Source organism: Zosterops lateralis (genome assembly GCF_965231275.1).
Source record: "Zosterops lateralis genome assembly, chromosome: 15".
NCBI lineage: Eukaryota > Metazoa > Chordata > Aves > Passeriformes > Zosteropidae > Zosterops > Zosterops lateralis.
This window is the reverse complement of record NC_139775.1, coordinates 7208694-7231985: the sequence shown is the minus strand read 5'-3', so window position 1 is coordinate 7231985 and position 23292 is coordinate 7208694. Positions and strand designations below refer to the sequence as shown.

At 54.1% G+C, this 23292-nt stretch overlaps 1 protein-coding gene across 3 annotated transcripts; it reads left to right on the top strand.

The window, feature by feature from the left end:
• Nucleotides 1-7424: 7424 nt before the first annotated feature.
• Nucleotides 7425-21798, top strand: SCNN1B (sodium channel epithelial 1 subunit beta). Of its 3 annotated transcripts, none has more exons than XM_083872336.1 (14): nucleotides 7425-7484; nucleotides 9646-9840; nucleotides 11918-12236; nucleotides 13340-13739; nucleotides 14442-14635; nucleotides 15397-15500; nucleotides 15935-16098; nucleotides 16540-16647; nucleotides 18332-18449; nucleotides 18987-19062; nucleotides 19249-19306; nucleotides 19765-19826; nucleotides 20201-20276; nucleotides 20626-21798. In XM_083872336.1, exons 3-14 carry the CDS (start codon nucleotides 11926-11928, stop codon nucleotides 20989-20991), a joined length of 2037 nt encoding a protein of 678 aa, XP_083728462.1. In that variant the 5' UTR covers nucleotides 7425-7484; nucleotides 9646-9840; nucleotides 11918-11925; the 3' UTR covers nucleotides 20992-21798. The 3 variants fall into 3 exon arrangements, with proteins under 3 accessions (XP_083728462.1, XP_083728463.1, XP_083728464.1); XM_083872337.1 differs by lacking the exon at nucleotides 7425-7484 and adding an exon at nucleotides 7603-7719; XM_083872338.1 differs by lacking the exon at nucleotides 7425-7484 and adding an exon at nucleotides 9238-9273.
• Nucleotides 21799-23292: the final 1494 nt, after the last annotated feature.

The following is a 23292-nucleotide window of genomic DNA, read 5'->3' as shown; positions in this document are numbered from 1 at the left end:
CTGGGCAGTCCCTTGGAGGCCACAGGAAAAAGTGAGAAACAGATCTGCCCCAGCCCCTGGTCCTGCACCGAGAGAGGTGCTCTGGGCAAGCCATGGCTCATCCCCATCACCTCTAACAGCATCAAACACCAACACTCCTACCATGACAATCGTGCCCTGTGGGCAGCAGTGGCAGAACAGACCTTGAGCAGAACAGAGCAGCCCAGGGAGCCCCCCCTCCCCTTGGTGTTACAGGCATGAGCTCTCCCCACTACAGCAGGGACAGCAGTAATAGCAAAGTCCTGAGCTAAGGAACACCTCACCACAAACTCCTTCCTTGCCAGCTTGGTGGTGCTGGCACAGGAGCTGGTTTAGCTCCCTTACACCTGACTGAGGACCTGCCTTCCAATGCAGAGGGGCCAGCTGTCCCCAGCTCCCACAGAGCACAGCCTAAAGGGAACCCTGTGGGGCTCACCTCCTGGGGAAAGCAGGCAAACATCACAAAGTGGGTCATGCCACAGTTCTTCCATTCCACATCTGTACCTGTGTGTGCAGTAGCACCTAAGAGACCCTGGCTCTCCACAGGGTTTGCTCACACCTGCTGCAAGCAGTGCTAAAGAGAGACTGCCCAGGCTCAGTTTGATGCTGGTACTGTTCCTTCCTCACTGCTGAGCTGCTCCTGGGTTTCATCTTCCCCTCAGGCTGCTCAAGCAGCTCTGCCCACCCCCAACAGCCCTCCAGCCCTCAAAGCTGGGTTAAATCAGTGAGTTCTGATCGTGCAATCAGCCTCCTGACAGGAGGGAACCCCCCCCACACCTGGCTCTGGGGCCAGGGAAGGCACTGGCAGCTGGCACAGATTGGGATGGGTCAAGGGTTTGTGTTTCTAAAGCCTCCCCAGAGCAAAACAAAGCCTTTGAAAATAAACAGTGATGCCAACCCTGCAAAAAAGGAGGTGTAGGGACTGGTCAGACTTTATACCAAGAACTGCAGTTCCAATAAGAGGAATATCCTTTGGTGGAGAACAAGGCTGCTAACCTGTAGTGGTCCAGCAGCAGGAATGTCTGAAAACTCAGGATATGTGTCCTGATTGGCGCTTTTTTGGGAGAGCCCTTGCTTTAAATTCTTTGGAAAAGCACAAGTGTTCCACAGGAGCTGTTTGCAGTTATTTTTGGGGCAGGTGCAACATCTTTTCTCCATTTACGAATAATCCTCAGACAGCAGAGTGCCGCGGAGCTGCAGAAATGGTTTACTTCATCATGAGTTAACACTGAACTGTCCTGAACTCCTGAGTCACCCCAAACACAGAAAACTGCCGGGGACAGTCTGAGAATTAGGACTGGCACACGCTAAACATCATAAACCTAAAGTGTCTGAGACACTCAGCTCAGAGTTTATGGGAACAACAAGCTGTAAAGTCAGGGATTCAGCAACATCCCTTGTCCCACTGCACTGGCCCCAGGGTCAGGTGGGAAGCCCAGTCTCTTGCCATGGAGACAGTGCTCCCAGGAGACTCGTGGCAGGGAGTGGGAGCCCAGCCAGCCCTGGTCAGGGCTCCAGAGCAGGCACCCCTCACTCACAACAGTCCCTACTTGCCCCCTGTCCCTGGGATTCAGCTGCAGTCACCGTGCCCAGCTCTTGGGCAGGGATGACAATGACCCCACAGCTTCAGCTTTGTGGCACCGCAGGGCTGCGGGGAGCAGCTGCAGTACCCAAAACCACAGAGAAGGTGCGGGCAGCATCGCAGGCACGGCTCTGCCTTGGCAAGGGACTGGGGAGAGGTGTTGAAACCAACCTGCGGCAGCAGGTGCTGGTGACTCACGGGAAAGGCTGCCAGCACTCCGGGACCGGCCCTTCGAGGAGAGAGAGGAGGCACAGCAGGAGAACCTCGCTCTGCTCCTCCGCAGCTCCCGCAGCAGCCACGGTCAGAGGGGAGACGCCAGAGGTGATGGGGGAGCTGAGCGGGGAAAGTGGCTGAGGAGGAGGAGGAGGAAAGTCCAGCGGCACAGAGATTTTGTGGATGGCAGGAATCTGCCCTCGTGGGGTTGTCAGCCTGGACGGGGTGACCACAACCTCCCTCAGAGAGCGAGGAAGGGGCAGCTGCCCAAAGCTGCTCTCAGCAGAGGTAGCCAGGCAGCATCGATAGGGTTAAAAACTGCCCAGGCCCCTTTCCAGAGAGGCGACATCTGGGTGACATCCAGTGGTCCACAAACAGGTTTGGGAGTTAAATGCCTCATTAATGTAAATGGCGCTGGGCTGGGGAAAGGCACCTCCAGCAATGCCTATGGAAATGGAAAACCCATCCAGGCTCTGAGCCTCTCCCGCTCAAGCTCCGCTCTGGGGGGGCTGGACAGACACTGTGGATGGCTCAGTTTCACCCCCTCACCCTCAGGGCAGGGTGAGCCAGCACCGGGCAGCCCCGGAGCAAATTCCTCCCACCCCACAGCTGCCCTGAGCCATCCCAGCCCGTGCTCGGCACTTGGGAAGCGTTTCCCGGCAGCTGGAGCATCCCTGGGCTGTGGCAGCGGAGCCGTGGCGGCACCGAAGCAGCTCCAGGCAGCGAGAGGCAGAGTTCGGTCAGAGCCAGTGCAGCGGGTGGTGGCTCACAGTGACACAGCACGGCACGGCCGAGCGCTCACCCCGGGGCCGGCAGCTCCCTGCGGGCCAGCCAGAGCCTTCAGCACTGCCCACAGCCCCCCGGTTCACACTGGAACTGAGAGCAGTGCCCAGGCCGAGGAGGGGGAACAGAAACCCCGGGCCGGCTTCGGCACTCCCATCGAGGACAGGGGACAGAACCTGCTGCGCCGCTCCGGCCCTGGGCGCTCATCCCGCCCTGCTGTTCATCCCTCTCCAGAGCAGTGTGGGCTCGGGGCGCCTGGCCCTGAGCAGTGGGCTTGGTGATGAAGGCGTGGGGGCAGTGCTGGTGGAGGGCAGGGGCTGTTCCAGTCCTGTGTCCTTGTCCCTTTGGCCATGCTGTAGGAGGGTTCTCTCCTTTGTCCCCGGCACAGGCAGCTGTGGGCCCGGGATGCTGACCTGCAGCCGTGCCTGTTCCCTGGCCTGCCTGTAACACAGCTTGAGGTGTAAGCAGGGAAACACACCTGGCCCCAGGGCTGTGGACAGAGTGTTCCTGCCTCTCTGTCCTCTGGAATCTTCACCCAAGCCTCAGCACTTTCCTGTAACATTCTTGCACCACTTTGTCCCTCTCAGTTTTGTGTGTCTACCTCAGTTTCCCTTCCAGAAGGAGCTGGGTGGGAGCTGTACCCTGCCGGGACCTGAGCCCCCCTCACTGCTGGGCTGCCAGCCCTGCCAGCCCCCCAGGACCATGGTGGCACTGTGACCCTGGCAGCCTTGGCACTGTTCCGAAAGCAGGGAGATACTGAAGTACGGGAAGGGACACTCTGTGGGGATGAGTGACAAAAACCCAACCTGCAAAGCCCCGAGCAACTGAATCAGCTGGGCCCTGTGCAGCACCAGGTATGGGGTACGGGATACAGGGTTACATCTCTCTCTTCCACTCATGAGTTTTGTCCAAATGTGTTTCTAGGGACTAAACCCATGCGTTCCCTGTATTTATTCACCTGCACCAGAGCACAGCGCAGTCCTGGCAGGATGTGATCACCCAGAACACAGCAGAGGGAGCCGGCTGGAGCCAGGTGAATCACCCTGTTGTCACAATGCCTCTCACTCCAGTGCTGTCCTTCTGGGTTTTAAGACCTTCTCACCCAAGTTTACATAACCAATCCTGAATGGTACAAGCTGTTCCCCTGGGTTCACAGGGGTAATCACTCCCGGTCTTGTTATAAATCAGTTCTGGTCTTGTTATAAAATGTCATCAGTCACAAAATAGTTATTTGCCCCAGGACATGGGAGGGGACCATAAAGCACCAGCCCAGGGCGCCTTTACATTGCTGCATGCTGCTGGAGCCATGCTGGCACTCCCTGACCTGTACCAGGGCGTCCTGGGGGCATCCAGAGGACTGGGCTCCACCTGAGCTGCCACATCCCAGGATGCTGCAGTCACAACAGGACGGATATTTATTGCAGCAAACTTCTACAGCGGAAAAGGCAGATGAGTGCAATTAATTCTCTGTCACAATTACTTACAGAGCTGGTCGGGGGAAACCCCACCAGTGACAAATCATCACAGAGCTGCACTGAGAACCTGCCCAGTGTCATCCGCAGGTGAAGTGGGACTCAGTGCCCGATGTCACCATGCTGAGGCTGAGGACGCTGGGCCCCAGTGGAGCTTGCCCCATCCCTCCCTCCCTGTAGCCACAGCTTGGCCGGCAGAGCGGCACAGGCAGCGGTGCCACAGCCCTGACCCCTCCCTGCGGCCCCGGCCCCCCGAGCTGTGCTAGGCCAGCAGCAGCCGCCGGGGCCCCTTCCCTCCCCTCCTCTGCGGCTTGTAAAACAAAACCAGTCTGGGTTTTACTGCCTGATCTTTGTAACGCAAACACAGGTCAGTTAACAGGTTTTACACAGCGGCTCCCGGCACAGGGTGGTTGTGAGATGCTCACTGTCACTTCATTGGGATTTTTACTGGTCACAACTAAATGACTCGATTTCATCTAGTGACAGCGTGTCTCTGGAAGTGCACACGATAAACCTGGCAATTACTGTGCTGGGTGAGCCTGTGCTGACTGCGGATTGCCTGGCTCCCTCGGCAGGAGCAGGGGCAGGAGCAGGGACAGGGACAGGGGCAGGGACAGGAGCAGGAGCAGGATAAGGGGAAGGAGCAGGAGCAGGGACAGGGGCAGGGACAGGAGCAGGGACAGGGGCAGGAGCAGGGGCAGGAGCAGGAACAGGAGCAGGAGCAAGATAAGGGGAAGGAGCAGGAGCAGGGACAGGGACAGGAGAAGGGACAGGAGAAGGAGCAGGAGCAGCCTCTCATGCAGGGCCACAACACCTGCACCAGCACTGGGTGGGTGACAGTGACAGGGACTGATGGGGACTGATAGGAACAAGCACCTCTGCTCTCCTTCATCTGTACATCCAGACCAAAGAGCATCCAGCAAAATTCCAGCTGCCTTTGTACCCATTGCACCCGCAGCCTCCATCAAAAGATTTTCCTTCCATCAGACAAATTTAGGAGCAGCTGATATTTTTGAAACATGGTGGATGGGGCAGATGGAGTCCCTTTCAGGGCTGATTTTCCCCATGGATCTGGTGTCCCAGCTGTGTTTAGCTCCTGTCAGCAATGCATCATGCCAGCACGCCACACCACTGGGAACACAATGCCTGGGATGCAGGGGAGCTTCCTGTGGCATTTCAGCTGTATTTTCAGCAGGAGGTTTTTGCTTATGAAATAAACTTTCTCATAAACAATTGAGAGATGATGGAAAGTCAAGCCAGCTCAAGGTCATCTGGCTTTGCTGGCGGTGCAGCTGATGTTCCAAACCCTGGAACAAATGCCACACTCTCTGTTTCCTGTGCTAGGGCTGCCAGAGCTGGAAACAGACGTTGTTCTCTGGGAAAGAAGTGGCAATAGGAGGGCAATTACTGTGACAGGACAGAGGAACCCGGCAGGTCCTGGTCCATCAGACCTGTTCATTCCAGCTTCCCTTGGAGATACTCCTCAAACACAATCCCACATTCCACTCCTGACATAATGGCATGAGGTACGCTTGTGCCAGTTAAAAATAAAAATCCCTTTTGTTCCCAAATAACAGAACACGGGGGCATTTGGGAAAGTCTGACCAAGTCCTGATTGAACAAGAATCTGCCATTACCTCTCCAAGCAAGAGGCAATCACTCCCGGGTACAATGCTCTGCCCTCAGCAGTGATTTATGGTTCCAAGGAGGTTTGTACATGTTCACTGTTCTGTTCTGAGGAGCTGACGTCTTCCATATCACTTGAGATGCTCAAGATTTTACCTCCAAACGTGTGTTGTACAGCAGTGCTGGGCTGAGGGATCCCAGCCCAAGGCACACACGGGGCTGGCCCTGGGCTAGGAGAATACAGAAAATGGGGGGGGGGCATGTCTCTCCAGCCCCCCTGAGGGATTAATTATGGGATCCACAGGAGTCAGTGTGCAAGACACATAATATTGAGATTAAGTCATGAAATCACAAAGCACATGCTAATCACCGTGAAAATCACCTGACAGCCGGGCTGGGAGGGCCCTGGCCCCATCTGAGCTGCTGCCTCCCAGCCCCGAAGCAAACAGAAAAGCTGCTTCCATGTTTAGTTCATTCTTTTATTCATTTTATGGAAACAGTGCTCATTTCTCCTGGAAAGAGATCACCAAGTTCCAGACCAGTCCATTGGTGCCACTAAGGCAAAGCTCTGCCCCTTCTATCTGAATATCAATATCTTGTCTAGTCCACACTGGACAGGCTTGGGGTGTTCAAATGCCCCCTGGGAGTGTGCCCAGCAGCAGGCAGGGGAGCAAACAGCTCTGATGGGAGACTTTTTATGGGGAAAAAAAAAAAAATTAACATAGAATCAAAGAATCATTCGAGTTGGAAAAGACCTCCAAGATCATCAAGTCCAAACACATCCCCAGCACTGCCAAGGCCACCACTAACCCTTGTCCCCCAGTGCCACAGCCACACGGCTTTTAAATCCCTCCAGGGCTGGTGATTCCACTGCTGTCCTAGGCAGCCTTTGCCAAGGCTATAAGATCTTATACTTCTTTCAAAATAGAAAAACGATTATAGGATCTGTCTAAAACAGCTTATAAAACTGTTTCAAAACATTAATGCACCTCACTGGCCTTGATTTCACCCATGTCAAAAGCCTGGCACCAGGGACAGTGGCACCAGGGAAGGTAAAGCAGTGAGATGATGTCCTGGCAGCTCAAACCATACCGAGAAACACACTGTGACCTGCTGCAGGGCAATGGCCACCAGTCCTGAGAGCCCCTTCCAGGGCCTAAAGGAATTCTCTCTAGACAGAGAACAGGGCAAGAGACCAGGGTGACAGGGCACAGGGAACGGCTTCCCATTGCCAGAGGGCAGGGCGAGATGGGATATTGGAAAGAAATCCTTCCCTGGGAGGGTGGGAGGGTGGGCAGGCCCTGGCACAGGGTGCCCAGAGAAGCTGTGGCTGCCCCTGGATCCCTGGCAGTGCCCAAGGCCAGGCTGGACATTGGGGCTTGGAGCACCCTGGGACAGTGAAAGGTGTCTCTGCCCATGGCAGGGGTGGGCCTGGATGGGCTTTAGGGTCCCTTTAGGGTTCCTTCCAACCCAAGCCATGCCAGGATTCTCTGTTACCCTTCCAAACGAAATAATTATGTGATTCTATGAGGTTTGTGCCACTGATCCCACGCCGTGCTGGGCGATCTCGACGTGCCGGGCGCAGGAGCAGCAGCACCAGGTGCCATTCCTTGGGATGTGCTGGGAGAAAAACCAAAGCAATATTTCGAGGAACCGGGACCAAGCTGGGAGGACTCCCGGCAGAGGAGGGCGGGTTCAGCCGCGCCGTCGGGGCGGGACGGGGCGGGCCCGGGCAGGCGGCGGGGCCGGTCCGGTGTCGGCGGGGAGCGCTGCCGGAGCCGCACGGGCAGGTACGGGGGGCCGGGGGGCGGGGGCGGGGGGCGCCGTGCGGGGTCGGGGCTGGCCGCTCCCGAGGGATGCCTACGGGCATCTCCCAGCGCCCTCGGGCATCCCTCGGCGGCGTCTCGGGGCCGAAGGGACCGGCTCGACGGGCTGGTCACGGTGTCTTTTACACTGATACAGACCTGAAGTCACCCGATCTCTGCCTGGTTTTGCTGCAGCGGGGCAGGTTTTCGTGCTGGGCGGGTATTTGGGATGTACCCGGCGTGCAGCCAGGGGTGGTAATTCGGATTTAACTTTTATTTGCGCTGGGGTTTTCTTTAATCTCCCTGATAAAAGAGAATGGGAGCAAACCGCATCTTCCTGAAATAGTTGAGTGGTTGGTTTGGTATTGAAAATGTGCCATCTCCCCCAGGATGGTGTCTCCCAGGGAGGCAGAGCAGGCTCGCAGCATCCCCGGGGATGGTGCTGCTGGTGTTGGGGATTTGCTCTTGTTACTATCGAGGATTCCCTGCCCAAGCAGCAACGTGGGCTCAGCAATGTGACCTGACTGGCACATGAGCAGCACGGCTTGTGACTGTCCTACCGGAGCGGGACATCACGGGAACCGCGGGATCGTGGACTGGTTTGAGTGGGAAGGGACCTTCAAGTTCATCTCATTTCATCCCCTGCCCTGGGCAGGGACACCTCCCGCTGTCCCGGGCTGCTCCAAGCTCTGTGCAGCCTGGCCTTGGACACTCCCAGGGATCCAGGAGCAGCCACAGCTTCCCTGGGCACCCTGTGCCAGGGCCTGCCCACCCTCCCAGGGAAGGATTCCTTCCCAATATCCCATCTAATCCTGCCCTCTGGCAGTGGGAAGCCATTCCCCCTTGACCTGTCCCTCCATCCCTTGTCCCCAGTCCCTCTCCAGCTCTCCTGGAACCCAATTAGGCCCTGGAAGAGGCTCTGAGCTCCTCCTGGTGCCTTCTCCTCTCCAGGGGCTGCACAGCCCTTGCTCTCCCAGCCTGGCTGCAGAGCAGAGGGGAGCTCAGGGTTAGGCAGGGAAGTGAGAGCAGAGTGCCTGAACAGGGCACAGCGTCAGGTGAGCGCTATCTGAGCTCCCAGACTGTAAATACTCCTGGAGTGCTCATGCCTGCCTGTTGGGCCTGGAGACCCGGAGGCGCCCGCGTGGGCTGGAGCCATGGGTGTTGGAGCTGGCACTGGCCACTGTCCCTGCACCAGCAGCACAGAGCATCTGCTGGGAGCTCTGGCCCCACCTTGAGACAGGCTTTCATTGCTCACTGACATGTTGCTGCTCCACTTTTCAAACTGCCTACCTGCAAAGTTGTGAGGTAATAAAAGAAATTCCTCTAATTTGCAGAAATACCACTAGAGAGTATGGATGTCTTATTTAGGAAAGGCTTTTTCCTCAGGGTTCGGGGGAGATGGCAGATGAGCAGCTGATTATCAAAGAGGAGTGACTGGTGTGTCCCAGGAGAGAAAGTGCTGAGCAATCACAGTGTCATCAGGCCGGTAGTGTCAGGGTGGTTTTGCAGCCCATTGCAACCCTGGAGCTTCCAGGAGTGGGCCAAGTTTTGCTCGTGACTTTATTTCCTTCAAGTGGTAATTGCCCTAGGAAAACCCCAGAGGAGATTCAACAGAGTCAACACAATCATTTCGTAATGTGGGAGTCTGATGTCACTGTGAGGTGGAGGGAGTTTCACCGAGGGTGATGCTGGGATGAGGCAGGGCTGGACTCAGCTGCTGAGACAGGGAGGACACGTCCACAGCACAGAGAAACCCCACTGGAACCAGGAGCAGGTTTCTGTTAGGATGGCTTTGGTCATCACAAGGATGCAGGTGGTGCCAAGAGAGGGGCACCCTGTGCACCACGGGGTCTCACATCCCTGGGGTCAGCTCCACACAGTTCAGATGACCCTGCTGTGACCAGAGCAGCCCAGAGCAGGGCACACATGTAAAGCAGTGCAGGCTCCCTGGAGCCACCTGCAGAGGGTTCAGGGCTGTGTGTCCATGGAGGAGGTGGCATGTCCCATGCCCCCAGCCCTGCTCAGCTCCTGCTCCATCACTGCTCCACTTCCTCACTCCAGAGGGGCTGTGGGAAGGGGGCACAGCTGTCTGTGCACTTATGGAGAGTGAGTCTTCACATCCTTCCTTTATCACCTCTCTGCTCAGGTGCAGCTGGCTGATGAGGCAGAGCAGAACCCACTCCAGGCTGGCACCAAACCTGCCCTGAGAAGCTCCAGCCCCTGAGCACTGAGCACTGTGCCAGCAAGGAGCCCCCGGAACAGGGGCTTGAGCAGCTCACCCCGGGCAGCTTCCAGCTCTCAGCAAGGAACAAGCCTCTTTGGAAACACTCTGGAAATAAAGGTAAGAAGAAAACTGTTAAAATGAGAATATACATTGCAAGAAAGTCATCCGGGTATATTCAAATGCAGCTTTTGCTTCATGCCATTCCTTTTATCCCGTATGAAAAGGAATAATCTCTCCCAGCACTGGCAGGTTGATGAGTGACCCACAGAGACCAGCACATAAGTGGGGTCTCCCTGGGAAATGGGCCAGTGGTTGGTGACAGCAGGGACAGCTGAGGGCATGCAGCTGGCCAGCACCAGCCAGGCAGAATCCTGCCCTGCACCAGGCAGGGGTTTGAAGTGCAATCTAATCTAAATCTTTTATTGGATTTCTTAAAAGGCAGAAAATATTTCCTTGTCTGCCTGGCTGGGCTCCCCAGCTTTAAATGAGCTCTGAGGATTCGGTTGTGCAAAGCCAAGGCCGACCTTGCAGTGCCTGGGGCAGGGCTGAGCTCACCCCATGGGGTTGGGGCAGCACAGCCCTCATGTCATCCCACAGCCATGGGCAGCTCAGCAGAGGCCGAGGTCACTGCTCCCTTTCTCCTTATTTCTGCCCAAAACCCAGCCAGGCTCTGGTGCGAGGTCTGCTCCCTCCATGAGCAAACCACCCCCAGGCAGGAGGAACCTGAGTGGCACAAGGATGAGATGGTGATGTTGGGAGTCCAGGGGGCCCAAGTCCCAGGACATAAGTTCCTTGGGGAACAAAATCTTTTTCTGCAGGAGTAGAGCCTGCCCTCAGATCTTGGAGGAAGCAGCTGTGGTTTGTTCTTTCCAAAGTCCTCTCCCACAGAGGATCACCAACATCTAACATCACAGCTAATAGCCATGCAGTGGAAACCATCATCTCTCTTTGTTCCATGGAGTGAGACTTCAAAATCTGTTGGGTTTATCCTGTTCTCAAACTCTCTATGTGCTACTCAGGAGAACCTGTAGATCTGGCCAGCAGATCAAGGAATCAATATCACCTTTTTTGGTTTTGAAGAGTATGAAGAACCCCCCTCCCTTCACTCCCCAGGGCCCGTGCACACCTTTACTGCCTTCTTTGCTCACCTGCAAATAATGCTGTGTCACTCTCATTACTGCCCTGCCGAGTGCTGCTCCTTAGTGAACTATTGCTGCATTATTCCGGCACTCTTCCTCCCAGGATGGGGCCTGTTCCCAGCATTAATCTTTAACTCTGCTCTCCTGCAGCTTAAATCTGACAAATGTTCTAAGTGGTTGCCTCAGGTTCTTTTTGAAATCCTGCCTCGGGATCTTAAGATTTAGTAACACAGATTATAACCTTAAAATAGCAGCACAAAATGTTCTATTTACTCACAAAATGAATGCCAAGTATGCAGCATCCCTCACTAGAGGGGGGGGGGGTGGGTGGAGTGGGGGTGGCCATACTGATAATATCTGACAGACAAAGGAATTTGGTGGAAAAAACCAATCTGGTGTCTGTCCTCCAGTGGGCAGCAGCATTCCTGGTGCTGGGAAAGGTGCTGGTGCCTCCAGCTCCTCTCCTCCTATTCCTCTGAAAACTGGATGCACTCTAATACTTCTTACTTTTGAAAAAAATTGTCTCAGGCTCCATGTGAGGTAGAACCCTGAACACTGTGAGCCTGAGCTCTGCCCAAGCCATCTCCCGTACTGCTTGGTCCATCTAGTGTTGGCTGAGGCCAGGACAGCATTCCAGCTGTATCAGTGTGCACACAGCATTCCCACTCCCTGAGCAGCACCTGGCCAGGTGTTGCCACACTGCAGGGCCTTGGCCATGCTCGGGAGTCACCAGGCACAGCCACGTCCTGCAGGTCCTGGTCACTCAGCTCTGGGGGGGGCAGCAATGACACAAAATGTGACAAAAGCATTCACCACCTTTGGAGCTGCCAATCCCAAACCTGTCCTGTGTCCTCCCAGGAGGCTGGGTGACATGCTGCTTCCACAGCATGACCCTGCAGAGCATCTGTGCTGAGTTCTCCCTGGGTCACAAACCATGGCTGTGCCATCGCAGTGACCATCCCACCCCTGCTGTGCTGCCAGTACAGGGACACCTGGTGTAGCACAGCCCCTACTCCTCCTCAGAGCTGGTTTGGTGTCATTTCTCCTGCTGACAGGCAGCAGCATGAACCTGAAGAAGTACCTGGTGCGGGCGCTGCATCGCCTACAGAAGGGCCCTGGTTACACCTACAAGGAGCTGCTGGTCTGGTACTGCGACAACACCAACACCCACGGCCCCAAGCGCATCATCAAGGAGGGGCCAAAGAAGAAACTGATGTGGTTCTTCCTGACGTTGCTCTTTGCATCCCTGGTGTTCTGGCAGTGGGGGATCCTCATCAACACCTACCTCTCCTACAATGTCACCTCCTCTCTCTCCATTGGCTTTAAGACCATGAAGTTCCCCGCAGTCACTATCTGCAATGCCAACCCTTTCAAGTAAGATTTTCTTCTCCCAATTTCCCCATGTGTGCCCTAACCCCTGAGAAACATTGCCAGTGTGAGGTACTGAGGGCCCATTCCTGTTTCAGACATCACGTTTGGAGCATCAATGGAGTCAGCAAGTAGCCCTAGAAACAAATAAAGAACAATATGAATGGCTCAGGCACAGGGGAGGGTTCATCTGCCTGCAAGTTCTCCTGGGCTTCATAGAATCCCAGAACAGTTTGGGTTGGGAAGGGACCTTCAAGTTCATCTCATCTCATTTCACCCCCTGCCACAGTCAGGGACATCTTCCACTATCCCAGGCTGCTCCAAGCCCTGTCCATCCTGGCCTGAGACACTTCCAGGGATCCAGGGGCAGCCACAGCTTCTCTGGGCACCCTGTGCCAGGGCCTCCCCATCATCACGGGGAAGAATTTCTTTCTAACACAGTTTCTGCACCATATCAGTCAAGCCAATGAAGGTTTATACCTCCCTGCAAACTTTCCTCACCTCAGAAAAGAACCAAATTCAGCTCACCTTTCCCAGGCAGAATCAGTCTTTGCATCTTTCCCACAATTCCTTTCCTTCCCCTTCCCTGCTGTGAACATTCTTATCATTGCTCCTACTCCAGTCACTAAGAGCTGGTTCCACAGTCCTGTCTGCCAGGAACCACAGAGATAGAACTGAATAGTGATTTCAAAGGAATAGCCAATTTTAACTGGAGTTGCTTTAAATTTATTGTTGTTTTAAGTTCATATCCATGCAATAGTGTAGCCCAAGGCAAGACGCTCTCAGCCAACACAAGAATTGCTTAGAGGGTAGTTTTTCCTCCACTTGCTAGAAGTGTTTTGTGTAAACTGTAGTGAATTACTGAACTAGAACCAATGCAGCCCAGCAGTGGTGTGTTCACCCCTGCAGCAACTCCCTGTTTATCCTCACACTGCCCTTCTGCCCAGCTGCAGCCTGCTGGGACACCAGTGTCCGAGCTGGCCGTGCTCTGCATGGAAAGCTCCCATTGTCCTCCAGTAAATTCTAGGAAGCATCCTGAGGTCCCCAGGTGAGCTGCCCCGTGTCCCCAGTACCACAACACTGCCTGGTCACAGCTCGCTGCCCCGCAGGTACTCGGAGGTGAAGCCCCTGCTGAAGGAGCTGGATAGGCTCATTGAGGCAGCGCTGGAGAGGATCCTGCAGCCAGGGAACAGCAGTGAGGACGAGTCCCCACCACTCGACCTGGAGCTCTGGAACCAGATCCCCCTGGTCCTCATCGACGAGCATGACAAAGACAATCCTGTTATCCTGGACATATTTGAGACCAACCAGACTGCTGTGGGCAATGATACCAATGTGAACAATGACATTGCTGGGGACAATGAAACCATGGGCAACAAAACCATGAATGATTTTGGAGCCAAACCAACTGTGTGGAGCCAAACCACTGCATGGAACCAAACCGCTGCTCCACCTGCCCCAGGCAACACCACGTCGGAAGAGAAGAAGTACAAGCTGGCAGTGAAGCTGGTGAGAGGGGTCCCACAGTGGCAGGCAGAGACGAAGGATGGGTGCCTTGGCAAGGAGGCAGTGGGAAGATCTGTGTCTCCTTCCCACCAGCTGCCCTCAGCCACTCTGCCTTGGGGCTCTCTTCTGGCTATGCCCAGCCCCTGCTGCAGGCTGAGCCCAGGACAGAGCCAGGGCAGAGGTGTTTCCTGCAGGCTCCCAGATACCTTCACCCCTTTCTTGGGTACCAGGCACCCAAAATGCCAGGGAGAGGCTGTGGCTGCTGCCCCATCCCTTTCCTGCTGCAGTCTGCAGTTCAGAGGCACAAGGTAGTCTTGCAGCCCCTCACCCCTGCTCCCATGGAGGCTCCAAGGACCCTGCCTGGGCAGACTTTGGAAGCCAGGGAAACTCCAGCCTTAAAGAATTGGCCCAAAATTGAATTTTTTTGTTCAACTTATGGAGATCACCCCAGGGCTGATGTATAACCTGCCCAACTGGGAAATGTCCCTGGGGAAGGACCCTGTAATGCACAGTGACAGCCAGCTCGGTGTGACAGCCAGCTCAGTGTGACAGCTGGCTTGTGGCTCTGTCAGGCTGAACCTCTCAGTTCCAGGGAGGTGCAGGCAGGGCTGGCATCAGGATGAGCACATGGGGAGGGAGGGGGCTCACACTGTAGCCACTGCCACCCCTCCCCGGGGCTCAGACCTGCCTGCTGTGTGTCCCCAGTGCAGCCACCAGGGCTCTGACAACTGCACGTACAGGAACTTCAGCAGCGCGGCACAGGCAGTGACCGAATGGTACATCCTGCAGTCCACCTCCATCCTCTCCAAGGTCCCGCTGCACGAGAGGATCAGGATGGGCTACCAGGCAGAGGACATGATCCTGGCCTGTCTCTACGGGGCTGAACCCTGCAATTACAAGTAGGTGCACACGAGCTCCCTGCTCCTTTTTGTCCATGCAGGAATGAGCAGCGTGCGGGTTCTTTTCTCTTTTTAAGGTATGTATGAGCTACTAATGAGATTGTTGCTGATTCTCAGCTCTAACAACACCTCCCAGAGGTTTTCTGGATGTGGTCCTGGCTAAAATGTGTTCTTTTGGAGCAGTGCTGGCTGAGTCAAAGTTTAGGATGGGCTGTTTTGCTCATGACATATCAAGACTAGCAGCACCCAGGGTATCCAGTGATAACCAGATGCTGAGTCAGCAGCATGGACCCAGTTACAGCCCACCTCCCTTTTGCACAAGGCTCTGAGAATGCATTTTAGCCAACTTTGTTTCCTATGAATGCCAAGTTCCCATCTCCAGGGCTGAGAAAGGGGAGCAACAGCAGCACTCCAGGCTATGGGAAGCCCTGTCCCTTCTGCCACAAAGGCAACCAAGAACTGTCATCAAAGCATGAGCTATGATGCCAGCCCAAACCTGTAACCACAGCTCAGACTGAGCATCCCACTGAGTGCTGTCCCCAGGGCCATGTCCCAGCAGACACCTGTACCTTGCCTTGCCTTCTTTTCAAAACCTGATGGATTGGAGTGCTATCAGCTGTAGTCCCTGTACAAGTGTTCAGCAAATGAGGCAATGGGAGGTGAACCCCAGCACAGCTGCTGAGCTGGGCCCACCATCTGCTTTATGTCACACCCCTTTAGTCCTCCCGAGAGTCACAGTTTTATGTGTATGATTCTTCCAGGAATTTCACCCAAATCTACCACCCAGACCATGGTAACTGCTACATCTTTAACTGGGGCATGGATGAAGAGGCTCTGAATTCTTCCAACCCCGGGGCTGAGTTCGGTAAGAGAGGGCTCTGCGGTGGAGGAGGGGGCTGCAGAGGCAGATGTGAGGGAGCTGTCTCTTGGTGCCCATTTCTGTCACTCAGGACAGATTTATGATTCCTCTGTCACTGGAGCACTACAACAGGGAACAGAGGCTTCCCAGAAGGGGATGAGCCCCCAAAGGAAAATGTGCCACACAGGAAAAAGGTGACTACAGACACATAGCAGAAGGGCATCTTCTGGGTATTTGAAATATCTGTGGCAACACCTGATTGTTCCCAGATATTTCCATTCTGGGCATTCACCACCATAAGTGTTCCTACACAGGTCAGGCTGCCATGGCAGCCAGACCCTGGCTCTTCCCAAGGGACAGGAAGAAGGAAATAGACTCCCTTTTTCCCCCAAGCCTCACCTTCCAATACAATTCCTGTTGTGTTTTGTCTGGTGTCCCAGGGCTGAAGCTGATTCTAGACATCAGCCAGCAGGACTACATTCCGTATCTGTCCTCTGCTGCTGGGGCCAGGCTGATGCTGCATCAACAGAAGAGCTTCCCCTTCCTCAAGGATCAGGGCATCTACGCCATGGCTGGGACAGAAACCTCCATTGGAGTGCTGGTGGTATGTGTGGCATTCCTCGGGAGCAGATTGTCTGAGAATAATGTTATCTGATGGGACTGAAACCAAGTTTGCTTTAAGTCTTGGCTGAACTGGCTCAAACCAAAGGAGACAAGGTACACACCTGTCGGGCCAGAGCGCTTTATGGAGGATTTTATGTAACTGTCCTGGCAAAGTGCTGTATTGAGGTCGGAATACTGGGCTCAGGTCATGGTTGCCTCTCTCTCCAGCATGTCAGAAGGTGCTTTGCCACCCCCTGAACACCCTCACGTGCCTGGACCCACCCAGGGAAGGGGCTGCAGCCTCTTCAGCTCTGCCACCGCTGACTCTTTCATTTTGAGCAAAGCTAGTGGGGAGCACAGGAATTACAGAGCTTCTGGAAAATGGGCACAGGGACCTGTGGAGACGTGACAGCCACAGTCTGGTGTTTGGGTTTCTTTCCAGGATGAGCTGGAGCGGATGGGTTACCCCTACAGCGACTGCACCATGAACGGCTCCGACGTCCCTGTCAAAAACCTCTACAGCCAATACAACACCTCCTACTCCATACAGGTAAATCACCCTTTCAAATCAAACAACACTCTTCAGGAAAAATTGTTGAAGTAGTTAAATCTTAGCCTATCACACAGCTTACTGGGAAATCATAAAATCATAAAATCCTTCAAGATCATCAAATCCAAGTATCAGCACAGCACCACCACTGATAAGCCGTGTCCTCAAGTGCCACATCACGTGGTTTCTGAACACTTCCAGGGATGGTGACTTCACCACTGCTCTGACAGCCTGTTCAAATGCTTTACAACCCTTTCCATGATTTTTTTTTCCTAATATCTGACCTAAGCCCCACCTGGTTCTGTAGGACTTGTCACTGAGGCTTTGGGAAACTTCTCCTGAGACGGTCAGTGACTCTTCTCAGGAACTCATGTTTTGTGTACACAAATGATATTTACCCCTGACAGGAGAGGAATACAACAGAAACATTCTCCCTCTGAACACTCCTGCAATCTTTAACTTCTTTCTCTTTGGGGGAATCAAGTAATTTTTCACTTGAAAATGCAGCTGGTTTGTACAGGAAACAAAACAGCCCTTTGCTTCTTCATCACTCTGAAAATTGGATGAGAAAGTTGAGTGTTTGTAAACCTTGAATCTGTAGAAAATTAGAGTGTAAACACTAAGCACAGGTTAATTTGTAACAGGCTGTACTGGAGAGAGAAGCAGCTCTAGAGGGTGCGATGCAATAATAAGGGAAACACCCAAACCATTTGGGGTGATTCACAGATGCACCCGGAGATCAGGAGGGCTTTGGGCTGGCAGTGGTTTTATATTTCTACCTTTATATAATATAACAACAACTGGACCGCTTTGCTCAAAATTTGAAGATGTTTGTATAAGGTTTAAACAAACACTTGGGATGATTGCATTATTCCCTAGAAGTGCAAACACTGATGGAGTTCTGTGCCCACGTAATGCCACTTCAGAGCCTTCTCAGCAAAACCAGCCTCTTCCATCACTCCCTGACTGCTCTGCACTCTGTGGACCTTTCCTATCACACTCTGCTTGTCCTACCCACAACTGTTAAATTTAATTATCTTCTCATAGACTTTGCTATTGCTTTGTGCTGCCTCAGAATCCCACTCCAGTCTCGGGTGATGAACTTCACGCCTCACCAAGCTAAAGGCAGTGCTGCAGCCAAGATCCTCCCCAGAAGAGCAGCACCTGCACAGAGAGGATTATTCATATGTCTGCTCTTTATGTTGAAGGATTTGGAAATTCCTGGCCTTAAAGTGTAAAACCAGCCCTTTGTCAGTGTTGTGTAAAGCCTGGAGAGCACAGCCATGTCTGTGGTGGAAGAGAACATTTGTATTCCCTTTAGAGAGCTTGAATATTACTTCTATGAAGCCCTAAAATAATTGAGAAATGAGCAGTTTCTTGTTTGAGTGGGAGTGAGTGCTGAGCTCCCTCCATTTCCCATGAGGTCTCACCCAAGGGTAGCTCCCATGAGTGGCTGTAAAAACTCCAATGCCCAGCAAGGCTGGAAGAGGTTCTGGGCAGGGACAGGCTCTTGCAGCCCCCAGTTCCTCTGCCCCTTCATCCCTCTCTGTCTGCAGCCCCAAAATCATCTGTTCAATGCAATAGAGAGAGAATTCCTGGGAGCTGAGGGCTCTCAGAGCCGGTGCCAGCACACAGAGCTGCCCAACAGCTCAACCCAAGTCTGAGAAATCCGTCTTCCCCCCAGGCCTGCCTGCGCTCCTGTTTCCAAAACCACATGGTCGAGATCTGTGGCTGTGGGCACTACATGTTCCCTTTACCTGAAGGGGTGACTTACTGCAATAACGAGGATAACCCAGGCTGGGGTAAGAGCTGCTGCTGGTACCTGGGGCTGGGAGTGGGGTCTGTGCTGTCCCTTGCAGCTCCTGCACGGCTGCTCCCTATGGGATGTGGCCACCTGGGCCCGTGCTGGGGAGAAGCGGCCAGATTTGGTCTTGGCTGTGGGCTGGGGGAGCCCTTGGACACCAAGGAGAGAGAACACAGGGTACCACTCCAGGCCTCTGCACCCAAAAATTTTGGGTCCACTGGTGGGGGTAATGGAGGGTCCAATGCTCCCTTGGAGTGGCACAGCTCTGTGCTGGCAGGGCTGTGCCAAAAACACCAACCCTGGGCAAGCTGGCTCTATAAAAAACATCTTCAGAAAGTGACAGTTTCTTGTTAATTTAGTATTAAATTGTCTGAGTGTTTTGCCCAAGTTTCTCAGGGAAAGGAAAGTTGAAAGGGAAGATGGCAAATCTGTGCAAAGGGTCATACCTAATATTTATTTTGATCAATTAAACTGATGTAACTCAGTAATTGGGTCCTTATCTAAACAGCACTTTAATTTTGTTGTCACCAAACAGCGTACTGCTATTCCTCACTGAGATCCAGCATAAAACAACGTCAGATCTGCATTGACTCCTGTAAAGAAACATGCAAGTGAGTACCTGAGCCTGATCCAGTTGCTGTGGAGGTAGAGGGATCCTTCAGTTTGACTCCCATCAGTCCTGACTTTCCTAAAAGGGCAGCAAACCCTCAGCGTTGGTTTGCTGTGTGAGAACTGAAGTTCCAGAGGCTTCAGAAGGGGAGAAATCTCCATACTAATGCTCTCCCTCTTCCTTCCAGTGACACACAGTACAAAATGACCATCTCCATGGCAGACTGGCCATCAGAAGCCTCTGAGGTAACCCTGATGCCTTGGTTTGTAACAGACATTGATGGTTCCTGTTCCTATGGACACTCACTGTTGTCAGAGCTGGTATCCAGCTCCAAGCACCTCTGCTGAAGTCCATCTTTTCCACACACAAACCAGCAGCAGCCCCAGGGCATGAGGCAGGAGGAGGGAGGGATCCCCCCAGGGCTCCTCCCTGCTGGGGCTCTGTCCCAGTGCCAGTGTCAGCACAAGGCTGGGAACACCTTCCACACCCTGTGCCCACACAGGACAGGAGGGCTTCCCACGGGACAGGAAAGAAGCACCCACTGCCCTGCTGAGGCAGAGCTGCCCTGCTCAGGTCCACAGCATCCCCCTTCCCCTCACACAGGGCCAAGGCTGCCTGGGACAGGGCTCAGCACTCGTGGGGCTTGTGTGCTTTCGGAGCACAGGATGCCTCTACTCTTTCTGAACACATTTTGTTTTCCTAGGACTGGATTTTCCATATTCTGTCTTATGAAAGGGATATGTCAACAAATGTGACTCTGGACAGGTGAGTGAAAGGAACAACCACTTTATTTTCTCTGCTGAGCCTGTTAACATCAGCCTGACACGAGCCCTGGCTCTGGGCCAGCAGGTGCGAATGCACAGGGAGGACGAGGTTTGCAGTGTGTTTGCCTGGGACACACAGAAAGCAGATCCAAAAGGCACTTCATGTGTGTCCTCTGCTCTCCAGAGCTGCAAACTGGGTCAGTCAAACTCAAACATGCCGTTATGTAGAATCAGCATTAAGGACAGTTCCAATGTCATAACATTTGTCACTTCATACACATGTCTTGGTGCCTCTCCATCCCTTGGTCAGGCTGGAGCAGAGGTGCAGGACATTGACAGCCAGCTCCTCACTGAGGTGGGTTTTGTTCTTTACAGGAATGGGGTCATCAAGCTGAACATTTACTTCCAGGAGTACAACTACCGCACCATCTCAGAGTCAGCTGCCACTACGGTGAGTGCCCATCCCAGCCCTTCCGGCAGGGCAGGCACAGGCCAGCCAGCTGGGACTGGCAGGGCTCAGTGCCCTGGGGGACATTGTCGCATCCCTCAGGGCTGCTGTTTGGCACCTGCTGTAATGAAGTGGATGAAGCCACCTCTGCCTGGTGGCTCACAGCCCTCAATTCCTTTCCCACTCCTGTCCCTGCTCCAGCCCCACAGGGGCGCACTAGCAAAGGAGGAGACCCAGCAGGGAGGTCCCAGGTGCATCCCCCACATCAGCACTGGCACACGGGTGATGGATTGGGGTGGGGGCACATCTGAGGGGTCCCCCTTCCTCAACTCACTCCACTCTCCTCCCACAGATCGTTTGGTTGCTGTCCAGCCTGGGAGGCCAGTTTGGGTTCTGGATGGGAGGGTCGGTGCTGTGCCTCATTGAGTTTGGGGAGATCATCATTGACTCAGTCTGGATCACCATCATCAACATCATCGGCTGGTGCAAAGGCCTGAAGCAGAGGCGGGCACGGGCGCGGTACCCCGACGCTCCCCCAACGGTGTCGGAGCTGGTGGAGGCTCACACCAACCTGGGCTTCCAGCACGAGGCCCCGGGAGCTGTGCCCAGGGCTGGGGAGCTGCCCCCCGAGCCCGGCACGCCCCCGCCCAACTACGACTCCCTGCGCGTGCGGCCCCCGGACACCCTCGGCCCCGACAGCAACGGGGACACCGAGTGACCTGTGACACCTGGAGTGACCAATGACACCCAGAGCGACCTGTGACACCTGGAGTGACCCGTGACACCCAGAGCGACCTGTGACACCCAGAGTGCCCTGTCAGCTCCCACCAGGCCTGTGCCACTTGCTGGGCAGCTCTCCATCTGTCAAAATTAAGAGGGAATTAAAAGTCCAAGCTGTCCTCTCCTTTGACTGAACACTGGGAGAGAATTCTGCCTAATAAACCCTGCAATAAATCTCATAAAGTTAGGCTTTGACTTTAGTGTGTAGAGCTTGTATACATCAGTATTGCTGTAAAGTCATGTCACCATTTCTTGTTACCGAGTGGGTGGGAGGCAATTCCCAGTGAGCAGAGCAGGATGGTGGCAGGGAGACAACAGGATCTCCCGACAGTGGATGCAAGGCCGTGGCCTGGTAGATCACAGAACCCAGAAGAGTTTGTGTTGAAGGGACCTTATCCTATCCCCTTCTCAGCACTCTTCGCTGCAGAGATGTGGCACAGCGTGTGTCACAGCCATGCCATACCATGGAGCAGAGCCTTGTGATGGGACCAAAGCTACTTCTGACCTCTGAGGCTGCAGAATTTCCATTCCCAAACAACTACAATGGAAACAGCAAAAACTGAACTCTCCTTTCACTGCTGGAGCCCCTGGGTGCCCTGCTGTGTTGCTACCCAGGGTTTGCACTACCCATGGTGCAGGTGGGCACAGCTGTTGGTGTGTGCCAAGGATTCTACTCCACAGAGACTCGGGTGGGAGGAAGCACCAGCCTGTTTAACTATCATTCTTGCAATAATAAAAAATTGATTTAAAAGTTACTTTTAGCTTCCCTGCTGGCAGTGGGGGTAGTCCAGTACTGGCAAGAGTTTGATGGCAATGGCTTGCAAGGAGAAGAACATGGGAGCATGCTCATCCTGTCATGAGGGCAGCCAGGGCCTTTGGTGGTCCCTGTGGGGCTGAGCTGAGTGGGCCAGTGAGTTAACCCACCCCTGGCTGGTTCTGGGCCCCAGGAGCTTTCCCAGGACTGGCCTTACTGAAGTACTTTTGCAAAAGAGGAAGCACAGTTGTGTGGTCAAATCACGTACCAGAACACAATGTTCTGGGCATGGTGCCCAGTGTGGGGCTGTGGAGAGGGGGGTCCAGGATCCTTCTGCATGGGAAGCTCCCTGAGCACCCTGAGCTCAGGTGCAGAACTGTTGGGCAGAGTATGCCCAGGGTCCCTCCAGCCCCTTGGAGGGGTGGAAGTGAGTCCAGTTGCTGATGACCACCAGCAGCAGGACAGAGGAACTGGGGACAATCCAACACCTGAGGTGGCACAAGAGTGGCTGATTCTGCCACACAAAATGGAATTCTGTGTTCAAAATTCACTGAATCCATATTCAGGGAGTACCTCCTTAACATGTTAACACTCTGCCCCAGCCCTTTTTCCCTCAGCTGGTTCTCCTTTGAAGGGAGAAAGACCAACAGCCTCCAAACACACTGACTGCTCTGTACAGAACCCAGGTAGAGTCTGAGCTCAGGGAGCCCCTAAACCCACCTGAGTGGCAACAGGGCACATGACAGGCAGCAGAAACATTTGTAAAGACACAGGAATCCAGCCCTTACAAGCTGTTCCTAGACTTCTCCTGTCTCCTCACTTGCTGTCTCCTGAAAGGAACATTTCTGTCTCTGGGCACCACAAATGCAAGCGCAGACTCCTTTCCCACAGGAGAGCTCTTGTAAAGTGATGACTCTTGATCCTATATTATCACAGCTGGGTGGGAAACAAGGACCTGACATCCTCCTCTCCCGAGTCAATGCTCACTCTGTGCAGTGTCATCCTTGGCAAAGGCCTCCAAAGGATTCAACAATGAAAAGTCAGAACACACAGGGCACATTGCTTAAAACATGGGGAATGCTGAGAGCAAGAACCTGGGCATCTCCTCTCACATTCTCACCAACAGACAACAGGTCCCTGGGATGGGCAGCAGGTCCCAGCCTGCTCACCCTGTCCTCATGCCTTCAGCCCCAGCTGGCTGCCAGCCCAGACCAACAGCAGCAGACAAGGAACAGCCCCAAAACCCTCCCCAGCAATATTGGGGCAGGGGAAGGGTGGGAGAGGCACGGCTGATGAGCTTCACCCTCCTTACAGCAGGAGGGAAGGGAACAGAGTGTTCTCTGCAGGACAGCTCACCATTCTAGTCACAGCCGGCTTATGGAAATGTCTGACATCTCATAAAAGTGGGAAGCGTCTCCAGTGCTTGGCTCCAGTCCTGTCCCAGCCCAGCTGTCCCCAGCCAGACCCACAGCAGCCTGAGCCCAG